The sequence below is a fragment of the Dermacentor albipictus genome, chromosome 1, assembly GCF_038994185.2.
Source record: "Dermacentor albipictus isolate Rhodes 1998 colony chromosome 1, USDA_Dalb.pri_finalv2, whole genome shotgun sequence".
In the NCBI taxonomy this organism is placed as follows: Eukaryota; Metazoa; Arthropoda; class Arachnida; order Ixodida; family Ixodidae; genus Dermacentor; species Dermacentor albipictus.
The window spans coordinates 392,856,915-392,879,936 of record NC_091821.1 but is presented as its reverse complement, the minus strand read 5'-3'; the positions used below and the strand labels follow the sequence as shown (position 1 = coordinate 392,879,936).

General features: G+C 47.2%; 1 protein-coding gene across 1 annotated transcript; it reads right to left on the bottom strand.

Annotated features, from left to right (window-relative positions):
• Positions 1-16,419: 16,419 nt before the first annotated feature.
• Positions 16,420-21,286, bottom strand: LOC135914511 (uncharacterized). The gene has a single exon (XM_065447402.2). The coding sequence runs from the start codon at positions 21,264-21,266 to the stop codon at positions 20,052-20,054; it is 1,215 nt and encodes a 404-aa protein (XP_065303474.1). The 5' UTR covers positions 21,267-21,286; the 3' UTR covers positions 16,420-20,051.
• Positions 21,287-23,022: the final 1,736 nt, after the last annotated feature.

The window sequence follows — 23,022 nt, the reverse complement described above, 5'->3', positions numbered from 1 at the left end:
GCGAAAGGAAAGGAGTGTGCGACAGTTCAATGCTGCTTCGGCATGCAGATGCGTTTGTCACTTGCGCATGCAACTATGTCTCACAGATAGGTAACTGTGCACACATGATCAGCGCATCAAAGTCGTGGTCAGCACCCACCTCGTTCATTCGGCATGACGGCAGCTTCTGCATAACTGCTCGTTCCAGAAGCGACCAGGACAGCCAGAGCAACGGCGAGGCGTTCGAGAGATCCCATGCTCGACGCCCGGTTCCCCGATGTCAGCTCCGGGCTGACGCTGTGTCGCAGTAGCGTTCCAGGCCGGTCGAGGTCTTTGGGAGTCGGAGCGAGCGTAAAACCAGCCCCTGGTTGGCTTTACCCAATGCTTTTGTTGCAACCGGCGCCGCGCGACGCTTGCAGCGAGCAGCGGCTCTGGGCATGGAAAGCACGTGTTGTGGGCGAGCGCGCTCCAGTTTCCGGCGCAGCCAGTTGAAGCGTGAATCCGGGTAGCCCGAGCGCCGATCGAGGCTCGATCGTTGCGTGCAACACTACAGAAGCGAGGGCGTGCGGCTGATCGGGACAGGCTGAGTTCCGCGACTGCATGCAGTGGGGGGGAGGCGAAAAGGGCTACGTGGTATTCGAACGCACCCTTTCGTTATCTCGTATAACCGCCTCTGTAAGGGCCAAGAACATCCGCGCCATTCTCTTTGTCAACCGTATCCGTGAAAAACGAAATTAGGGTGGCGCAACGATCCCGGCGCACGAAGCTTTCGACTTTCGTATACTCGCAGATCCCTCCCCGTTCGTCGATGCAATGCGCGTGGCCGCAGCTTTCGTGACGCTGCGCGGTACTCCCCGTGCGGATAGCGTTTACCAGATATCGCGTTTTCACTGGCGAAAGCGCGGTCGTGTCGCTCAATGCAGGGACAGCGTTGTTCCCAAGAGATGGGAAGCGCGCCTATAGCTGCGTGTGAGCTGCACGCCGCCCCGTATGCGTGATGCGCGCGAGATAAATCAAAGGCATGATCGAACCTCCTCTGTCGAACGCGTTGCGGTCGATTCGGAAAGCGGAACGTCAACAACACTTTGGCAGCAGTCACTGAAATGGCGATGGGCGTCCTCTCCTCTTCCGGTTTTGAGCGCTCCGCTTCGACACAAATGGGATCGACACGCACGGTCGATGGCACCATCGTTTTCTTTTTTGAGCCAACCATTGTGGCGTGCGGTAAAGTTGATGTTTTGTCATCCGCCGGATGGGTTGGAGTTGCACGGTCTAATAATGACGACTTCTATGCAGTTGAGAGCGGAAGAAAGAAAAGGAAAAGAAAAACCATGCAAAACCTGAAAAGCATCGAGCGAACTGAGTGCTGTGTGTGATGCCCAACATAGGTATATAAAGGGCAAATCGTAAATGCATCGCCATGGGGGACACAGAATGGAGGAGGGGATAGCGAACGTTCAGGCATATTGGCCAATGCATAAATGGAATCGCAGGTGGTCAGACAAGACATCAGAGCGTTCTATTACTGACAAAGGCCACCGCTTGTACGAAACAGCACGCTATTAGCAGTTAATCATCCTGGAAAGTAGGACCGGCGAATGCGGGCTGTATGACAGAGGCCTTCGAGCAAGAGAATGTTTCGTAGCCTTACTTTCCGCTGAATACGTCAGGCTAAAAATGTCTCTGATTGGCGTCAGATAAGAGCTCGTTAAAGTATGTTCTGGAGACAATATAGTCAGAACAGATCAACTTATTATGCAAATTGGTTAACTAACTGTCGAGAGAGCTTAATTTCCTTTTTGGTATCGCAGAACGCTGGAAAGGTGAGTCATTGCTTCCATTAAATTTTTTTTTCAGGAGTATTTTTATGTTTTGCGGTTACCATTGTATCAAAAATTTGATCCAGTAGGATGTGGCCGAGTTGGTGAGGGCGGGGGGAGTCGAGTACGTTTACAGAACGTGTTTCGAAGACTTTGAACCGTAATTGATCTAGAAAGCTTCATTCATTTAGTTCGGGTAATCGAAATTTCCGGAGTCCTCCACTACACGGCGTCCCTCATAATCAGAAAGTGGTTTTGCCACGTAAAACCCCATAATTTAACTTTTTAATTTATTTAGTTGGCAGATTCGCGCTTGACTGACGGCTTTAGAAAAGACGTTTTGTCGTACAAGTTTACGGCCAGCATAAATTCAAACGCGGAACCGGAAAGAACTGATCAGAACGGGAAATGTAGTCGGTTTATTAGGTATAGAGCAGTTCCAAGGTGTACATTTAGGAACCTGAAATAAGCCGCTGTTACAAATGCAGGTTAGCTTGGAAACGAAACAACGCATTGCAGTAGTCCTCGAAATTGTTTACGTTCGAATTTGCGCTGACAGTACTATCGCACTCAGTATAGAGCTAAATGCTCGCGCGCTCGGGGAAAAGCCCTCTCCCTCCGTACGACCATTTTCATCCATGCGAATAAACCGCCGCAGTACCCCGTGTACGCCGTCAGATTTAAGGGAACGGCCGCCTTAAGCTAAGCCAATTATATATATATATATATATATATATATATATATATATATATATATATATATATATATATATATATATATATATATATATATATATATATATATATATATATATATATATATATAGTAGTCGCGCCAATGGGCGTCGTGTTCGCAATTTAAAGTGTGAAGGTTCTGATATTCTTGCTTCGAACATCGCCCGTTCATGTTTGGTTTCGCCCTTTCCCCAAGTTTCATGCGCAATATTTTGCTCTCGCGAAAACAACAGGGACAGACGGTATCATATATAAGAAGCCAATTAACAAAGACACCAAGGGAAACATAGGGAAATTACTTGTATTTACTAACTGAATTAAGAAATGATAAATTAATGTAAATAATAGCGCATGAAAAAGCAACTGACCGCAGGTGGGACACGAATCCACGTCTTCATACTACGCGTGCGATGCTCTTACCAACTGGCCGGGCTACCGCGGCCCCGTTGCCCTATCCATTTTCTGAGGTATTTATGTTTTTACTAGAACCCTGGGAGTGTTAGCCAGCACCACCACTCACAAACCTAGGCGGCGAATGAGGAACATTTATACGGTGGCCACTTTAAGTGGGATCTACACTCTCAGACAAAGGTACACGCTTTGGGGTGTATATTTGCCACACAACAATAATCGCCATCTGCCTTGCTTGCGTTTCCTTTCTTGAAGTATCAGCGCTCGCTACTTTCTTCTCGAGAGTGCTGTATCACGCTGATAACATGCAGGCTGTTAAAGGAAATCCGGCAAGATAGATGACGATTATTGTTGTGGGACAATTAAGGTACGACCGAAAGAGTGCAAACTTTTTTAAGAGTGTATAATCTTTAAAAAAATGGTCCGCCAGTTATCCACCCTACGAATTACATGACCTGTCCAGCTCCATTTTGTTCTCTTAATGTCAATTAGAATATTGGCTATCCCCGTTTGCTCTCTTTCAGTGGAAATGATCAAGCAGACAAAGCTGCAGGAGAGGCACATCAATAACAACTGAGAGTAATCATTCCTCTTTCCAGGACAGACGCTGCAAGGCAGGCTCGTCACCTGGCACGCAAGCTCACTTTGAGTGGAACAATCCAAATATAAGGCGCACCAGGTATGCGACTCTTTGCTCCAGCTCCGACCTCCACCCTGGCTTCAGCGACGTGAGGCATCGCTTCTATACCGGCTATGGTTGGGAGTGGCTTTCACGAAAGCGTACACTACTTTGATTGGAATGACCGACAGTGCTGCGTGCGACGTCTGCGGTGGCGAAGAGAACATCGAACACTTATTGCGCCACTGTCGTCGATCTAAGTCGGACAGGCAAACATTGTATCTCGCATTGCGACGACTGGACGATCGGCCGTTGTCCGTGCAGGTGCTGCTTGAAGACGCGTCCCCATCGCTCGTCGGCCCGCAAAGCTGTGAAGGCACTTTTGTCTTTCTTGCCTTTGACTTGCTCAGGCCCTCCGCGTGCGTGCGCGAGCTCACCGCGGCTTTCCTCCACTCCCTCTCTTTGTTTCATCTTTCGATTCCCTCTTTCCCGTCCCCCGAGTATAGAGTAGCCGAACAGACGCATTTCTGGTTAACATCTCTGCCTTCTATCTTTATTTCTTCCTACTCCTCCCTTTTGCTCTCTGGTACACACCGCTCTCTTCTCGTTTTTTAGCGTTACGCCTAATATTTTCCGTTCCATACATGTAAAAGGAGAATCCATTTTTCTCGGAAACCACTGCACCAAATTTGGCGAGGTTCGTTGCATTTAAAAGAAAACGTAATCTCTAGGGACTGTTAGTTCCGAATTTTTTATTTATGTCTATTAAGGGCCTAAAATTTGTAACAATATTTTTTTCAAAAATTCGAAAGTTTGAAAAAAATAGAAGCACGAAGTTTACAAATTAATAGCTTTGCATCAAAAACAGATATCGCGGTTCTGCAAACGGCATCCGTCAGATCATTGAAAACGGACAAATTCGTTTGTCATTTTACATCTTACGTGAATTTGTTACGTTATATGCAAGGGTTCTGCAAAAACCGTGTTTCCATATTACTAAATTTTTTTGACATTCATGTGTAACATATAAATTTTGTCCGCTTTAGATGCACGATTAGGTGAAATTCACAGAATTTCGGTATCATTTTTCATTGCCGAGTTACAGAGTTGTAAACTTGATAGTTTCGTTTTCTGAAAGTATTCGATGTTTGCCATTTTTTAATAAAAGAATTGACGACATAAATGAATGAATGAATAAAGCCTTTATTTTAAGAAAGGGGACGGCTCTTGTACACCTTTCTTTTCGATAATAGTGGTAAGCTCCCAGTCAGGACGTGGCAATGGCTGCCGTATGCACTCCAACCCTTTTTTATTCATGTGTACATTTCCTTCTCTCGATCAGGGTCCCCTGTGAGTAATTGACTTAGATAATCGTACTCCTTCAGCGACTCTAGAGGAAGACTGGCGATCCTGAACTCTTGTTCCCTTGCTAGGTTATTGATCATTATCTTTATCTTCTGAATATTAATCTTCAACCCAACTCTTGACACTTTCTCCGTTAAGGTCATTTGTTGTAATACGTCCCCAGTGTTGTTGAACAGGATAATTTCATCTACGAACCGAAGGCTGCATAGATATTCGCCGTTGATCCTCACTAAGCCTTCCCAGTTTAATAACTTGAATACTTCTTCCAAGCATGCAGTGAATAGCACTGGAAAAATTGTATCTTCTTGCTTGAATCCTTTCTTTATATGGATCTTTCTACTTTTCGTGTGGAGAACCAAGGTAGTGGTGGAATCTTTGTAGATATTTCCCAAGATATTATAAAGGAGATTTATTTATGTTCGTTGCGACCGCCGGTTCTAGGATGCACCGAGCACAGTACCCTAGCTCGAGCATCTGCTGCGCGCTTGATGCTGCCGATGCTGCTGACTCTGCGCTTATGTTCGTTATCTTCCTTACAATATTCACGTATATACGCCTTCTGTATTCCTTGGTTACGTAATGCATCTGATCTACGAAAGCCATATAGAGACGTTGATTGTACTTTGCCGATTCCTCGATTACCTGATTGATGACATGGATGTGATCCATTGTAGAGTATCCCTTCCTGAAGCCAGCCACTTATCTTGGTTGACTGAAGTCAAGTGTTTCCCTTATTCTATTGGAAATTATATTGGTGAATATTTTATACAGTGCTGCAAGGGAGCTAATGGGCCTATAATTTTTAAATTCTTTACTATCTTTACTGTCTCCCTTTTCGTGGATTATTATAATGTTGACATGCTTCCAGTTCATTAGAACACTTGAAGTTGTGAGATGCCGGATATCCAACTGGAAACCCTTCAGAAACAATGCCTTCATAACGTCACAGGTAAGCTCAGAAGAGGGTACGCAGCCGGGAGGAAGAGGGTTCCTGCGGAAGCCCTCCATTCCCACTTCGCATGCAAGCGGGATGTGTTGGTGCTCTCTTGCAGGACCGATGGCCATTCGGCGACGTCGGCCTGATCGCGGAGCAGGACCCGTTGAAGTGCCCGTGTTTACGAAGCCCTCCGTTCCCCCCCCCCCTTTTTTTTCCTCCTTTTTTGCCACGGTTACCTTCCAAGCTTCTGTCCATCTTTTAAAGCACCGAGATATCACCGTGCACAGCTGCTGTGCACGAGTGATGTCTCGGTGCTTTAAAAGATGTACATCAACAAGCAACTATAGTGAGAAGCAACTATAGTGAGAAATATTCGTATAGAAAACCATCGTTAACTACCAATATTCGCTGTTAAAACATTACATTTCGGAATTTCGTGAAAGTAATCGCATTGAATTTCCTAGTTTGTGGTTAAGTTTAAGGCTGCAGTTCAACTATAGTCCAGAGATAAAGCGGGGACTTGCATAAAGAAAATAACTTCCTGGCACCATCATTCGTTAATTATTTCTTTTTCGTGAGTTGTGAAGTGGATCAACTAAAGATGGCCGATTTCTCAGTCAGCCAAAACTCAACACAAGTAAACGTTTTTGTTTTTATTCACACATTCCGTACTGGAAAAAGACTGACCTCCACTCCACGCGAGAGTTTCAATCTGCAGAAAAATAAAGAGAAATTAGACCGCTTAAACTTCTTCAGTACGATTGGGTGCATCAAAACGCAACAAGGAATTACGTGCGTGTATCGTTTCGCTGTCATTGCTCTTGAAATTTGATAAACATCAACGCTGTGTGTCCGTTTTTTTTACTTTACTTTAGCCTTGGCTGTTCATGTCGACAAAGAGTGGACAAAATGCATAGCCACTATGCCCATAGCCACGCACTCAAAAGCCCTTCATTAGAAATATTTCGCTGGCAGCAGATGGGCTGCCGTCATGACGAATGAGTCGAGAAGCACTGCTCTTACGTCAGCCCACTCAAGGCTGCACGGAACTGGTTTACTCACGCGAAATGAAAACCTGCTCAGAAAATAGAGTGAAATACTTGTGCTTACCTGTTGTCATTAGGAAACCTGAAAAACTTCCCAGCAGAACTGGAAATCCCGCTGTAAGAACGCCTCAGAGCCGCACAAGACGTGTGATAACCCGATTTGGTCAAATTCTTGGTAGACTTGGGCCGCCATCTTGTACGCGTGGGAAAAACCGATGTTCGGTTTCGCCTATTGACCTAGATTGACTTAGGCCGCGATATCGGCGTGGCCTGGACAATCGCGATCCTTGGCACGCTTGATCGCGCTTCGCTGTCTTATCTTTCCCATCTTCATACTTGGCTAGACAGCCGAAGCTGATGACCGAGCGCGATACGATTGCGATATCGCTGAGCGAGTGGCAAGTGTGAACGGAGGGAAGCCGGACGGACGAACGAAGACAACCACTTCCCGCGCTTCGCCCGATTTCAAATTCACAGAAAAAGAAATAAAGAGATAACTAAAGAGAAAGAAGAGTTGTTTGTCGTTCATCAATATTTCTTTATTTCTAAATACTTGTGAGTGACAAAGAATGTGAACATTGACATCTACTTTATTTCGTTCCACGAGGTTTAAGAATGTCCAGCAACCGCTATAGGAGCGCGCACGTTCCTCGAGACCGAAACTAGCACTTGTCTTCTGGGGGCTATTAGAGTTTTAGGTTAGGGGACGAAGCGGCTTGCGTACGCAAGAACTAGGGGCGATGGTGCTGCGCATGCGCTCACCCTGACGTAGGGGCCTGCCCATGCGCAGTATCGTCGCCCCTCGTCCTCGCGTACGCAAGCCGCTTGCGCCCACTAATCTAAAACTCTCTATCCAACCTGCAAGTGTGCTTGGCCACGCGCTCGCGCGTTGTAGCTCATACTGTGCGCGATGAGCAGTCTGGTCATCTTACCCGTCATCCTTCTGCGTTATTTTACAGCGGTAAAGCAGCTAGAAACGAAGAAAGAAATCTCAGTGCCCTTCCAAGGCCCTTCTACTCTGTGAAGAAGGATGACCAGTGAAGCTGTGTGTGTGGGCCACTTAATGGCGGACTGCACCACCGCCGCAGGTCGGCCTGGCATTGCACTATCTTCGTGATCGACCCACGTATGGGGAGTGCTTAACGCCTGCTTCACCCCTGCCGCGTTTTTTTTTTAAATTTTTTGCTTACAACGACACGAAATTTTCCTTGGAGGGTAGAGGTATACAGCTTCGCTGTAAAGGACCACCACCGCCACTGCATTTCTAGCCGCTGCATTCGACGCTCCAACCGCCAGCTAGCCGGCTTACACCGTGTGTCCCACCTAACGTCATCCAAGCTGTTCGACCAGAAAAAAGAAACTAAAAGAAAAAATAAACAAGATACAAGAAGACCTACGGTGTTCGATTAGCTTGGCTACCGTTAGCTGGAACACCCTATATATTAGATACAAGGTCGGCTCCCGTCGGACGACGGCGAAAATGCATGCTGCTGGTCGAGCGCTGCCAATGAGATACAGAACGCCCTGCTGCTTCCCCGTCGCCAGTCACGCAGCCGACCTTGTTCACCGAACGCACGCTTTACAGCAGCACAATACCACTGCGCAAACGCTCCGGCACGTGGCTTTTTTTTTTCATATTTCGCGCGCTTTCTTTGCAACCAGAAAAAATGCACTACGTGATACGTATCGTAAAAGAAACACCTCGATCGGTGGTTTCTGATGGTGCTCTACAAATCTGCGTATCATACTTGCGGTCCTCAGCCTATAATGAAAAAATTGGGTAATTAAACTTAATTAATTAGTGAGTTGTGGGGAAAACAAAAAGATGTCTGAGTCACTGCAGGCTATTGCGAATAATATGCGTTCGGTTCAATTCGCTTCCGACGCGCCTTTCATTTTTGAATTCTTGGCTCAAGTTATGCGGGACACCCAGTGTAACACGGCAGTTTGACTTACAAGGCAGTCCTGTGTAACACGGCAGTTTGACTTACAAGGCAGTGCCAGTGAGTGCGTCCCTGCCCTGCGTAATAAAACAAAAAAGTGACTATCACAATAAAATACCTGCGTGCACACAGCAGACTCGTGGGAATCCTAAAGGCACACAGAGCGGCTAGTATGTTGCGACAGGTGTTACGTACGAACGTTGGCAAAACTCGTTGCGTAGTGAAATAGGCGCTTGCGCGAATAGAAGTTTCCCCACCCGCGCCAATGCGATTCGAACTCGTGCCTCTGCGGCAATGTGCACTTGGGAACCGGATGCGCTAACCGCAGGGTTATCGCATAAAACATCGGCGATTGTGTGATCTTGTGATCTGTGCTACGTTCCGCACGGGCGCCACGAAGGTTTCCGTTTGCTGGTGTCTGCGCATATATTTCGGCGGCCACAGCGAGCACTACTATGGTGCATACAGAAGCGATGGTGTGTGTATTGAGAATAAGTTCTTGGAAAACAGTTTCGCCAGTGAGAGCCTATTGCTGTCGCAGTGAGCCCAGAGGAATCACTGAATTCTGATGATTTATTGACTTCCATTTGGCCCTTTCTGATCCAAAGCGGCCGCGGCTGGAGCACTCTGGACACAGACCAAATATCTCGGCCTTTCTTGTTAGTAAATTCTTTTTCTTTCACTTTAGCAGACTGAGCCCTTTGTTTTACCACAACCGGAAGACCCGTTCCATGTAGTCTCGGAAATCCCGTCTGGCGACACAGCGAACGCGATCGACCTTCTGGGCCATACATCCTGTCGGCGCACCCGTATGGCTAGTCCTTTCACTTGGGCCTCCATCTTTTTTCCGGCATAACTCACTCGCCCCGTCAGTGTTACCAAATGTACGGGTTCGAGTATCTGCAAACAGTTTGTTAGGCGCCATAGACGTACATATAATGTTCAAAATCACTGCGTGTTTTTCATGTCTTACGTCGGGAGCCGCGTTTCTCCTTCTAATTTTGCGAACGAAACGTACGTAGATACGTCGTACCTTTATACTGTTTCCATTGTGGTGCCCGACGGGTTTATACGCTATGGTCGGTGGTGGTGGGTAGGTGTAGGTGGTTGCAAAAAACGAGGGAAACCGCGGAAATTGTAACATACCGGTGGACACCTCAACCACTGGCTAGAATGTGGAGAAGAGAGTGCGAGGGGCGAATATGCTTTGCCGACAGGAAGGAGGGAGGGGTGGTGGCGACACGCGCGCCATTTGGCAGGGGCAAACGATGACGTGTGTGGCTACCGACTTCTACAGTGCGTGAAATCTGCATGTTATTGATGTGTTTGCATTAGGAGTGTCAAAGTGAAAGAAAAAACGATGTATGTATGTATGTATGTATGTATGTATGTATGTATGTATGTATGTATGTATGTATGTATGTATGTATGTATGTATGTATGTATGTATGTATGTATGTATGTATGTATGTATGTATGTATGTATGTATGTATGTATGTGTGCGTGTGTGTATGCATGCATGCATGCATGCATGCATGCATGTATGTATGTATGTATGTATGTAAAACCTTCAGGAGTTGTACTTCATTTTCTCGAAGAGGCAGTACAGGCTGTCAGGATTGGGGCTCAATCCCATCGTCCGTGGTCCTTTGCCAAGAATGGAGTACGGCATGAATTCGAAGGTAGCTGGCCCAAGCCGTCGTCCAACTTATTTACGCCGAGATCGTTGATGAAGTGAAGAACTGTTTCTCATCGAGAACGAGGAAAAAGGGGTTTATTTACAGAAATTAACTCAGTCTAACATGACTGCTTGAGAAAAAGAGTATCAGTCCAACATGACTGCATGAGAGAAGTGACTCAGTCTAACATGACTGCTCAAGAGAAGTGTTCTCAGCATTCGTACAACCACAGTTTTTATACACACGATCCGCCGGTCCTACGACGCGGCGACTGTTCGTTTACTCATCACCAACGCGCCGCTGCTCTGCAGACCAGTTTACGTACACAAAGGCAACCGCGCTCTGATGTCCGACGACGACGTTGTCAGGGTGCCGTTCCGGGAACTATCGACGCCGATCGAGGGTCGCTCGTTGTTCCGTGCCACGCCAAAACGTGAGACGCACCAAAATACGTCGTCCCCACGGCAGTTTGTCCGTGCGTGTCAAATCAGCTTCGCGTTGGGGAACTCCGGAATCATTGTTCACGCACCGAACCAGTTCCGTCACAATGTCGAAGGGGCTGGAGGAAGGCGGCGGATTCCAGCGCAAAGGCCGCTTCTTTGAACGCCTCGCAGCTGCAGCGACGGAGAGGGAGAGGTGCGCGTCTTGAACCCCTTGTCGTAATCGGGTGGCAAGGTGGCAATCCTGCTCAGCGGCTCGCCATTCTTGACAGCGCCTCCATGGCCCGAAAAATCTCGACTGTCTAGCGCTGACAACCGCTAGGCAGGAAGAGAACGGCTGCTGGTCAGGGGGGGATTGATGTCTTGGCTCGCAGCGACCACTTGTGCATTGATGTCACCGCCCCAAAACATCCAACAAGGACAGGCAACTGCAAAATGAACCCCACAACACGGCTCTGCGCCGAGATGGCGTGCATTGGCTATCACTTTAGACTCGCTAGGCTTCAAAAAAAAACAACAACAACATAAGTGCAGAAACAAAAAAAAATGCTACATTTCACTATGCCAATTTCTGAAGCAAATTCCTGCTGACAAATTCAGCAATTAATGGAGGGAATTCTGCTGAATGAGAGGGGATTTTCTTCGCCCAAAGAAAAGCTAACACTAGTAACCCCAAAATTTAGGCGGGACCCTCAAACGCAGAATTCAAATTAGCCTGCTCAAACCATCCGCATTGCTATGCAACTTTCCCTTCTTATATCTAACGGAGAAGTTGTACTCTTGGAGAGTGAGGCTCCATCGGAGCAAGCGGCCGTTTTTGTGTGACATTTGATTGAGCCACGTCAGAGGACAGTGGTCGGTCTCGAAGATGAACTTCGCTCCGTACAAGTAACACGACAACTTCTGGGCGGCCCAAACCAAACAAGCGCATTCCTTCTCTGAAGCGCTGTAGGCTTCCTCCCTTACATTTAGTTTACGGCTGGCATAGAGGATAGGATGCTCCTCGTTATCGTCGCCGACCTGACTAAGTACCACGCCCATACCTCTGTCGCTTGCGTCGCATTGAACTATGAATTCCTTTGTGTAGTCTGGCGCGCGAAGCACAGGGCGAGAAACCAATAGCGTTTTCAAACTTTGGAAAGCGTTCTCTTTGTCCTTATCCCAGTGTACGTTACTCGGTGCTCCCTTTCGGAGGGCGTCTGTTAATGGACTTGCCAATTGCGAGTAATTCGGAATGTACCGTTGATAGTACCCCACAAGTCCCAAAAATGAACGAAGGTCCGTTTTTGGGCGCGGCTGAGAAAATTCTCCAATCGTAGCTATTTTCAGCTCAGCCGGCCGTCTCATGTCCTGACCGACAACATGGCCCAGATAAGTAACCTGCGAACAACCAAACCTACACTTTTCCGCTTTCATCGTTAAGTCGACTTTAAACGTACGAAGCCTCGCATTCTTGTCGTAATAGAATTTGGCGTTCCTTTGAGCTATTTCCATGTCCTTTCCGACTAGTTCTCGGGTTGCGCTTAGCCGTTCCAGTAAATTTAGCACGTATTCAACCACGGTTGGACTCTCCCCTCTTTCCTCCCACATCTCTCTTAAGATTCTCAGTGGAGACCGGAGTGTCCTCCCATACACTAGTTCTGCTGGTGAGAACCCTGTCGCCTCATGTGGAACCGTTCGCAAAGCAAACAAAGTTGCCGGCAGACAGTTCTCCCAGTCCTCCTTGTGCTCGTAACAGAGCGCACGCAAAACTCGCTTAAGCACCGAATGCCACCTCTCTACACTGTTTGACTGAGGGTGATAGACAGAACTGTGTATTAACTTTACCCCGCACTTTTGCAAGAATGTGGAAGTCAGTGCGCTCGTGAATACTGACCCTTGATCTGCCTGAATTTCGGCTGGAAACCCAACTCGTGCAAACACTGTCAAAAGCGCGTCTACTACTTCGGTGGAGCTGAGCTCTTTCAAAGGGATTGCTTCTGGAAACTTGGTAGCCGGACACAGCATGGTAAACAAGTACCTGTAGCCTGATTTTGTTTTTGGAAGAGGCCCTACCGTGTCTATTACAAGTCGTCTGAAAGGCTCTGTTATTAAGGGGACTACCTTCAGTGGAGCTTTCCATGTCTCTCCTGGTTTACCAGAACGCTGGCAGGCGTCGCATGATCTTACAAAGTTTTCTACATCTTTGAAACAGCCAGGCCAGTAGTATTCCATAAGCAATCTTTCCTTTGATTTGTTTATGCCTAGGTGGCCGGACCACCCATTTCCATGACAAAGACTCAAAAGGTCCTCCCTATACTTAGTAGGTATGACTAACTGATCTAAAATCCTACCCTTTCGATCTCTGTAATGCCGATACAACAATCCTCCTCTCTCATGTATCGTTACGTTGCGCCTAGCAATGCCTTCTTTAGCTGTGTCACGTAATTTAGCTAAGCTCTCATCATTCTTTTGCTCAGCTGCCAGTGACTCTCTATCCACGCGTAAGAGTTGATCAAAGTTCTTTGAGGCCGGTGATAATAACGACGCTGTCTCGCTTGTGAGCGCGTCTGCTTGCTCTTCCTGCAGGCTAGAACTCTGACACTCTAGTGCTACGCTCTCATTGAGCTGGTCAACTGGCAGGCTCTCCTCAACTGTTCTTTTGTCCCTCGGGCCTAGCTCGGATTTGGGTATTGAAGCTATCCCCTTTTCTGCTTCAGCTGGAGGAGCTTGAGCATTTTCAGCCGAAAGCGCCGCGATCTTACGAGCTTGGCCTCGGGTCAATGCCTGTACTATGCCCTCTCCCAGTTTGAGCCCTCTGTCACGCAGTAACTGATTCGAACGATTCAAAAAGATGTAGGGATACTGCAGTGACAAAAATTTGGAAACTGCAGCCTCAGTCTCTAGCTCCCCGAATGGTCCACTGATTTTGACTTTGGCCATGGGCAGACACACGCTGTGTTCTTCTACAACCTGTTTTATCCATGCTACTTCTCCGGTGAAGTCATCTACCATCACGTAAGACGGATGGACAATGTCCAGCGTGGCGGCACTGTCTCTTAGCACTCGGCATGGTTTTCCATTAACTTGCAGGTCGTGGAGATATGGACTTAAAAGTTCCATATTCTCATCTTTTTCCTTCACGTAGGAAAAAACTACGCTAGACTTCTCGCAGTTTACAGCTATATGTCCCAGTTTGTGGCATTTGTAACAGCGAATTGGTCTAAAAGATTTGAATTTTCTTTTCTGTTCTTTTTGTGCGGTTTCTCCGTTAAGTTTCTGCTCGCTCTTTTCTGCGGGCTTTTCCGCCATGTCTACAGGCTCGGATCGTCTAGTTTGCGCACCCTTTTTGAACGGAAATGGTTTCCGCGGTCCATTTCGACCGTCCCAGTTTCCCTCCTCGGCGTTCAATTTTCTACGGGTTGCGTACTCTTCGGCTAATTCAGCCGCCCTCTCCACAGTGTTTACATTACCTCTGTCTTGCACCCACAGTTTCACAGCTTGGGGGATGGTTTTGTAAAACTGCTCTAGACACATGCATTCAATGATCATGTCTCTGCTGTCGTACGCTTCCGCACTTTTAAGCCACTCGACTAGGTTGGCCTTTAAGCTATATGCAAACTCCGGATAGCCCTCGCTATCTTTCTTGCCTGTGCTCCTAAACCTTTGCCGAAAAGCTTCGGCTGAAAGGCGGTATTTCTTCAGGAGACTAGCCTTAACTTTTGCATAATCATATGCATCCTGCACACTCAATCTGGCGATTACTTCCGCCGCCTCACACGGCAACATAGACAGCAACCGCTGTGGCCATGTACTCGGGCCGAAGTTCATCTTCTCGCAAGTCCTTTCAAAATTGCTTAGGAACAAGCCTATGTCGGTCCCGACCTCAAATGGCTTTAATAGCCTGTCCATGCGGTACGATTCTGCCTCACTTGATCGACCCAGAGCGCCTTCACTTCCTTGAGACAACTCCAAACGTTTGCTTTCAAGTTCAAGTTGCATTTTTCTTAACTCGCGATCTTTATCGCGTTCCTCCCTTTCTTTTCTCTCTCGTTCTTCTCTCTTTTTCAGAAGTTCAAACCCCAGTTCAACTTCTTCCTCACTGGCCTGTTCGGAAATGATATGCAATAATTCTGATTTTAGCATTTCCTTACGTACATCTAGGCCCAGTTCCTCACCAACAATCAACAACTCGTCTCTCAGCAGTGTCCTTAACTCCATGACTGCTGCTTTACTGCCTTGATTCTGCTCTCTAAATCTAGCTAGGAAAACACAACCTAGCTAACACACAACAATCTAGCTTCCCTACTGTTCTAAACAGAATAACCACAAAATGAAGCCTAGAGAGTCAAAGCAAAAACCAAGCACTCACCGCAGATACAGCACCATGTCGCAAAGTCCATCTCACCGCTGTCAGCCAGTTGTCAGGATTGGGGCTCAATCCCATCGTCCGTGGTCCTTTGCCAAGAATGGAGTACGGCATGAATTCGAAGGTAGCTGGCCCATGCCGTCGTCCAACTTATTTACGCCGAGATCGTTGATGAAGTGAAGAACTGTTTCTCATCGAGAACGAGGAAAAAGGGGTTTATTTACAGAAATTAACTCAGTCTAACATGACTGCTTGAGAAAAAGAGTATCAGTCCAACATGACTGCATGAGAGAAGTGTTCTCAGCATTCGTACAACCACAGTTTTTATACACACGATCCGCCGGTCCTACGACGCGGCGACTGTTCGTTTACTCATCACCAACGCGCCGCTGCTCTGCAGACCAGTTTACGTACACAAAGGCAACCGCGCTCTGATGTCCGACGACGACGTTGTCAGGGTGCCGTTCCGGGAACTATCGACGCCGATCGAGGGTCGCTCGTTGTTCCGTGCCACGCCAAAACGTGAGACGCACCAAAATACGTCGTCCCCACGGCAGTTTGTCCGTGCGTGTCAAATCAGCTTCGCGTTGGGGAACTCCGGAATCATTGTTCACGCACCGAACCAGTTCCGTCACAATGTCGAAGGGGCTGGAGGAAGGCGGCGGATTCCAGCGCAAAGGCCGCTTCTTTGAACGCCTCGCAGCTGCAGCGACGGAGAGGGAGAGGTGCGCGTCTTGAACCCCTTGTCGTAATCGGGTGGCAAGGTGGCAATCCTGCTCAGCGGCTCGCCATTCTTGACAAGGCGTCGAGCGAGCTCTGAACTCTGCGCAATGCGGTGAGCGTGGTTCAAATCGTGCATATGAGACCTCAAAGGGGTGCTTCATTTATCCCGCATTCACCGATGTCGCTTTTCGTGTCGCAGAAAAGCCGGTGTCGTCGGCGTCGACGTCGGTGTCGGCGTCGTCGGCGTTGGCCGTGAGCGATAAATCCCAGCAGGCACTTCATAAATAAAAAACAACTTGCAAGATGGGCTGGGTGGGAATCGAACCAGGGCCTTCGGAGTGTGAGACGGAGGCGCTACCACTCAGCCACGAGCTCGATTTTTTTTTCTTTATTTCCAGACAATCAACAAATACATCAATACAGACTGCTCCCACCATTTGACAATATTCACTTTCCCACCGCTGCGCTTGAAGCTTGCGGTTTAGATTACAAAACTTTCATTTTGGCAAGGCCATCCATCAATGACAACAGATCATCGTCATACGCTAACTTCTGAAAAACTTCCCGCAGTTTACTGATATTCTCAGCAAAATATGAGTTTACTGTTCTCACATTTATATCGCAATTCCTTACAGCCATGCGGTTTCTCCAGATACTGTGAAGGCCGAGAAGAAAGAACATGTCATAAGGTATACTGTCTTGCTCTGTGGATAGATAACGGATACCATGAGCTGTTAACGGCAATTCTTTTTTAATAGTTCTTTGCATAATATCCCAAAAGAAGACCGCACTCCAACAGTCCAGAAAAACGTGTTCTATAGTTTCTGGTTTCTTGCAAATCAAACAGTTAGTCCCCCATGGTAAATAGTCCCCTCTTTCTTCTAGCCATGTTTTAACAGGCAAGGTATTAGTATGTAGTTTAAAAAAGAATGTTTTCACTCCCCCTGGTACAATCATTCGCTTCACACGTTTTAGGACATCTTTCCCTTGGCCTTCGCGGTACATTAATCGATATAATGGTTCTGGGAACATAATATCTATTAAATCCGAGCTTATCCGCTTACGACTGACTGCAGCCAAATATTCTATGGAAAAGTGGTGGTGTAAAAATCTAAATGCTACGACCACCTCACGTAAAAATTTACTCGTTGCGTAACACCCACCCTCCCTCATCGAGACAACAAAGTTAGGTAAGGCATTGCTCAATCGGACTTGAATAACTGTTCGTAAGAAAGGATTTGTCGTGTCTCGTAAGAACAAAAATCTAGAAATCAGTTGCTTTAAGTATAAATTTGGTAATGACAAGCCCCCCTGACCCAACTTGCGAAACAAGTTGTTCCTGGTTGTTCTTTCATATTCAGACTGCCACACAAAAACAGCAAAAACTCTATGGAATTTCTTGAGGTTGAATCGGGAACAACTCAGGACTTGCATGAGATACCACAGCTTGCTCACCAAGAAGATTCTGCAGATAGCCGCACGTGCAAATATAGAGAGATCACGTCCAGCCCACTTATCAGTTGGAGCTTTTAATTCCTGCACTTTGCCATTCCACAAGTCTTTAGTGTCTCGATGTGTGCCTAATGGTACACCAAGATAAATCCCAGGCGTGAGCTTCCACTGCATACCTTCAAAAACACGCGGCGTTGTTTGCCACTGGCCGTGCCACAAGCCGACACACTTATTCAAGTTTATATTGCTGTCCGTCATGTCACAAAACTCACGCATAATTGTCATGGTAGCTCGAACACTCTCCTTATCTTCACAGAAAACAACAACATCATCAGCGTAAGCTAATAAACGTACCTCACATCCTTCTAGGCTGAATCCTCGCACATCCGGACTATCAATAATTCTTTTACAGAGAGCCTCTAGATATATTGCGAACAAAAGAGGTGACAGGGGACACCCCTGACGAACAGAGGAACGCACTTCAATCCTTTCAGTTAGCTTATGGTTGACAATGAGGTTAGTTGTACAATTACTGTATGCCATTTTAACTCCCTCTGTTATCCGTGATCCAACACCGACATAGCCAAGAATTGTAAACAGGAGATTGTGACATACTCTGTCAAACGCCTTTTCTAGATCAATTTGTAACATAGCGACTTTCCTAAAATCTGCATCACAAGTTTCAAGAATGCTGCGAGCCACATGGATATTAGTAAATATAGACCTCCCTCTTATCCCGCAGGTCTGATGTGGTCCTACTAAAGCACCAATAACCCCTTGTAGTCTCCGCGCAAATATCTTCATTAAAACTTTATAATCTACGTTTGTCAGCGTAATTGGCCTGTAGCCTGTTACTTTGTTAAGTTTATTTGCGTCATCGCTTTTTGGTATCAAGACTGTATACGCCCTTTTAAAGGACGGTGGCAAACGACCTTTTTGATACGCCTCCATAAAAACACGCTCTAATAAGATGGCTATCTTCGAGCAAAAGGCTTTGTAAAAAACTGCTGTTAGGCCATCAGGTCCTGGCGATTTTCCAGGGTTAAGGTCTTCAATGGCCGTTTCGATCTCCTTTGCTGTGATATCTTCGGATAATCTATCTGTTTCTTCGGCGTCTAACCTAGGTAGAGTGGTTAGAAAATGGCTTTCATACCCAGCCTTGCTCGGTATTCTACACTTGAAGAGCTCCCTGTAATATTCTGTAAACGCATAATTAATTTCTTCGGCATCTCTAGATATTTTCCCTTTGTATTCAATCTCAACTATTTCGTTTCTCCTCGCATACTTTTTCTCAGTTCCCAATGCACGCTTTGTTGGCATTTCATCAGCCAAGATCTTTCCCATTCGTGCGCGAATAAGTGCGCCACGGTATTTTTCCGTGTCGATAGCCTCAATTTTATTCTTTGTTTCCCTTATTTCTTCCATAAAGGTGCCTGGCGCTGCAGTTTCGGCATCCACAAATTCCTGAAGCATTTTTTTAAGGTTATTTTCCTCTTGGCGCTCTTTAAAACGTATTTCTACTGCTCGCTCTATGGCATTCATTTTTACGACTTCTTTAAATCGCTCCCATCGCTCACCCCATCCTTTTTCACAGTCATTATTTGCTTTGGCAATTTCTGTGCGTACACTCTCTAGAAATTGGTCGTCCTTTAAGAGTTTCGCGTTTAATTTCCATGTTTCCCATTTCATTCCAGGTTTTGCGGTAATCTTTTTCCCTATCGTGAAGGCTACTAAACAATGGTCGCTAAATGTTATGTTCAGCACCTTGTAGTCATCGCACATGGTGGCGATTTCTTGCGAAAGATAAGCTCTGTCTAACCTTGCATGGCTATTGCCTTGAAAATGAGTATAATGCCGATTATTGCCTCCTTTCGCGTAATGTGCAATGTCTTCCAACAGAGCTCTTCCAATGGCCCCCCTCAGAAAGACAACGCTCTTATCAGCCCAGTATCCATCACTCGAACGATCATCCGAGCTCAAAACGCAATTGAAATCTCCTAACACTATCAAACATCTGTCTGTATTCAGATAATGCGATATTTCTTGAAAGAAACTTAGCCGGTCATTCACTTTCGTTGGTGCATACACACATAATATTCGGTATTTTACGTTGCAGTATACAAAATTGCACAGCACAAATCGACCACTCTGACAACTTAGAACTGTTTCCTCAACTATACCCAAACCTTTCTTAATAAACATGCAGCATCCGGCCGTTGTGCCAACAGCATGACTAACGCATACAGTATAGCGGTCACTAAACTGTGCAACCATACTATCAGTCTGACTCTCACTCTCTATTTTAGTCTCTTGAATCGCCAATATATCTAAATCTTCTTCCAACATTACGCGTCGGAGCTGACGCTGCCGCCGTCTCGCCCTAAAACCTCTAACGTTGAGTGTTCCCACGCGTAATGGAGCTAACGACATAGCCATTTCAGAGAGCAAGAGCGAAACAACAGTAAGGCGCCCAGCAAATAGCAACGCTCACAAACTGAGCGTCCCTGTCGGCACGATAGCTTCCACGGGCACCCGCGACACCAGTCGCGTTGGTCACTGCGTCGCCTGCCCTTCTCGGGTGAGCGACGCTGACCGTTGCGGTGGGGCGGACTTCCCTTTCTTGGCCCGGGTCGACCGGACCACCATCCACTGCGGCTCCAAGCGCTGAACACTGTCAGCCGGCGTCTCCTCTTCTGGAGCATCGCTTCGGTGCCTCTTGGAAGGCACGGCTGGCTCCTCAGTGGCCAACTCATCCGGCGTCTCATATGGCGTCTCTGGCTCCGCGTCCATCTCCACGTTAAACGCGTCACACCCGGGCTCCGTTTCTGCGGGCGCAGGCGGTGTCTTCTCTTCTTCATTCCTTCTTCTTTCTTTCTGCTTTCTTCCTGCTGTGGCGTCCTGTGTCGACGCGGATGGCGTTGCCACCTTTTTTGCGACACTTGCCACCTGCTGAACCGGCGTTTCCGCGGACGCTGTCAGTTTCTCCGTTACCTCTTCTTCCATCAATTCCAGACCTTCGTCGTCGGGTTGCGTGCTGCCAGTAACTCTTGCATACGTACGTACGCAATCATGTGCTTCATGGCCGAATTCCCGGCACTCAGAACACCTTGGCACTCTGCAGTCTCTTCTAATGTGTCCTTTGCGTCGACACCGCAGGCAAATCGGAGCTCTCCCGGGAACGACAACCAGCACAGAGCCACCAAAGATCTTGAACAAATGGGGCAGAGCGTCCGGTGTTAAGTTCTCTCGGAGCGTCATCCGCACAATACGCGTGGTAGACTCAGCTTGCTCGAAGCCCCTCACCTTCCAATCTTCTTGTCTTACTTCTTTCACTTCGCCATAGTGGTCGAAAGCCTTCTTCAATGCTTCCCCGGTAACGTGGAATGGAACCCAGTGTACTTTGAGTGTGATGTCTTGTTGCACTGGGTCAATGACGGCGCAAAAGCGCCCTCTTACCTCCAGGCCTCCCGCTCTAACCAGCACTTCCTTCACCTCTGGAGTTCGTAGCTTGATGAGCCACACATGCGTCATTTGGAAGGGGCCAATACCGGTCACGTCTTTCAATACACCGAGTTCTTGCAGCGGGTCACGGAAGTCTTCGAGGCGGTATGGTCTCCCGGCAACGTCACAATGTAAGAACAGACATTCCTTCATAGTTTCGCCTGATGGCAAAGTCGGTAGTAGATACCGATAGCCCGGTGGGGCGACAGAAGACCTGTTACCACGGCCAGACGCGGCCGCTGAAACCGCTCTTGCAGAGCTCGACATCTTGCGTCCGAACGCGTCCGTGTCCAGAGGCAGAGTGTCAGCCACGAGCTCGATGCTTCAAAGCGGTACAAAAGCGTCTCTAGTGAATGCGGTGTTGCCTTAGAAACGAGCTGTTTCTAAGACTCAGGCGTCCGTCGCTTGCTCAGGCGCACATTTCGTTGCCGCGCCGAACGCGGCGCTGCTCGACGCTTACCGCGTCCGATGCGGGGCGCGTAGTCGCTGCGCCGTAGCCCACTGTCTTACACCCCTTGGCGGGTCGACGGGAACGCTGTCGCGTTCCACTCTTGAAGGCGAAGCTTAAGCGTCCTCCATTTTTTTTTTTGTTGTTGTTGTTGTTGTTGTTGTTGTTGGTGGTGGTGGTGGTGGTGGTGGTGAAGCTTTCTTCCCGAACCCTGCCGGACTTCCCTGACCGTATGCTGGCTTCCCGAATAGCGCACACTAAAATTAAAATTTAAAAAAAATGAATTACGTGGCCGATGGTCGGGTTCGAATCTATGCCCCAGCACAGCAGTCCGATGCTCTAGCCACCATTAGACCTCGATCGCACGCATATCGTGCCGTCGTCAACCAGCGCTCTCGACACGACCGCCGCGCGTGTCGCATTGCGTAGTGTACCCGCCGTGGTTGCTCAGTGGCTATGGTGTTAGGCTGCTGAGCACGATCGAGGTAGCGGAATCGAATCCCGGCCACGGCGGCCGCGTTTCGATGGGGGCGAAATGCGAAAACACCAGTGTACTTAGATTTAGGTGCACGTTCAAGAACCCCAGCTGGTCAAAATTTTCGGAGTCCTCCACTACGGCGTGCCTCATAATCAGAAAGTGGTTTTGGCACGTAAAACCCCATAATTTTTTTTATTACATAGCGCGGGTGCGTCGAGAGCAAGTGCGACCGCGCCACAGTTTCACACTTTCCGCTGCGCCAAAGATGCAGGAATGAAATGGGCAGATTTATAGCATTTGATTAGCCGCTTCACGAAAGCTTTGTTTCTCAAATATTCCAAGATGCGCGTTGGATCTGCGTAATATTCTTCAGCGGCACAAGTCATGCTGGAGGTCGCAAAGAAAACGGAACTCGCAAGAAATACGCAAGAAGCTCTTAAAAAAAACTAAATAGCAAGAACAGCTCATTTGTTCGAGCGACTACCTCGTTTCCTTTCGACCGGTCACCGAAGTGTCAGTACCCGAATTAGAAGAGGAAGCTTCACATCGGGCCACACCACGATTGTTTCCTTATTCCAATAGATGCGACGCACAGAAACTTTCCGAATAAATAACCACCGAACCGATGTCAATGAAATTTATAGCAAAGAGAAAAAAAAAGGTAAATTCTACCTACTGTTTAGGTGAGTTTTGTTTGCGAAAGTTATATTCACAAATTATTAGACCAGTCTGGTCCGCTTCAACTTAAAAGTTTCCATATATGTAGTTTGCAAAGTCGTGATAACGTGTTTTATTGCTAAGTTAGAGCTGACAACTTGGTGCATTTGTTTTTCTTCAATACGTAAGAATAACAATAGTTTAAATTTTTTAAAAATCAGCTCCCTACCGATGGCAGATTCTAACTTTTTCGTTCCCATGTATTTCGATCGGAATTCCTAAGGTAAAGGCTCCGCTCAAGCTGCTAATGCTGCAAAGCACCTTTATTTTTTTACGAACTTGTACGAATTTTGTTTGTAGCTTAGTTTTGGCTCTCAAGTAGATGCCGACCATCCCATTTGCAAATCTTATCAATATTACGAATTTACGTAGAAGCTGAT

Bases quoted from the DNA above. Each gene is read 5' to 3' on its own strand.
- LOC135914511 (XM_065447402.2), bottom strand. From the start codon at position 21,266: ATGTCGAGCTCTGCAAGAGCGGTTTCAGCGGCCGCGTCTGGCCGTGGT.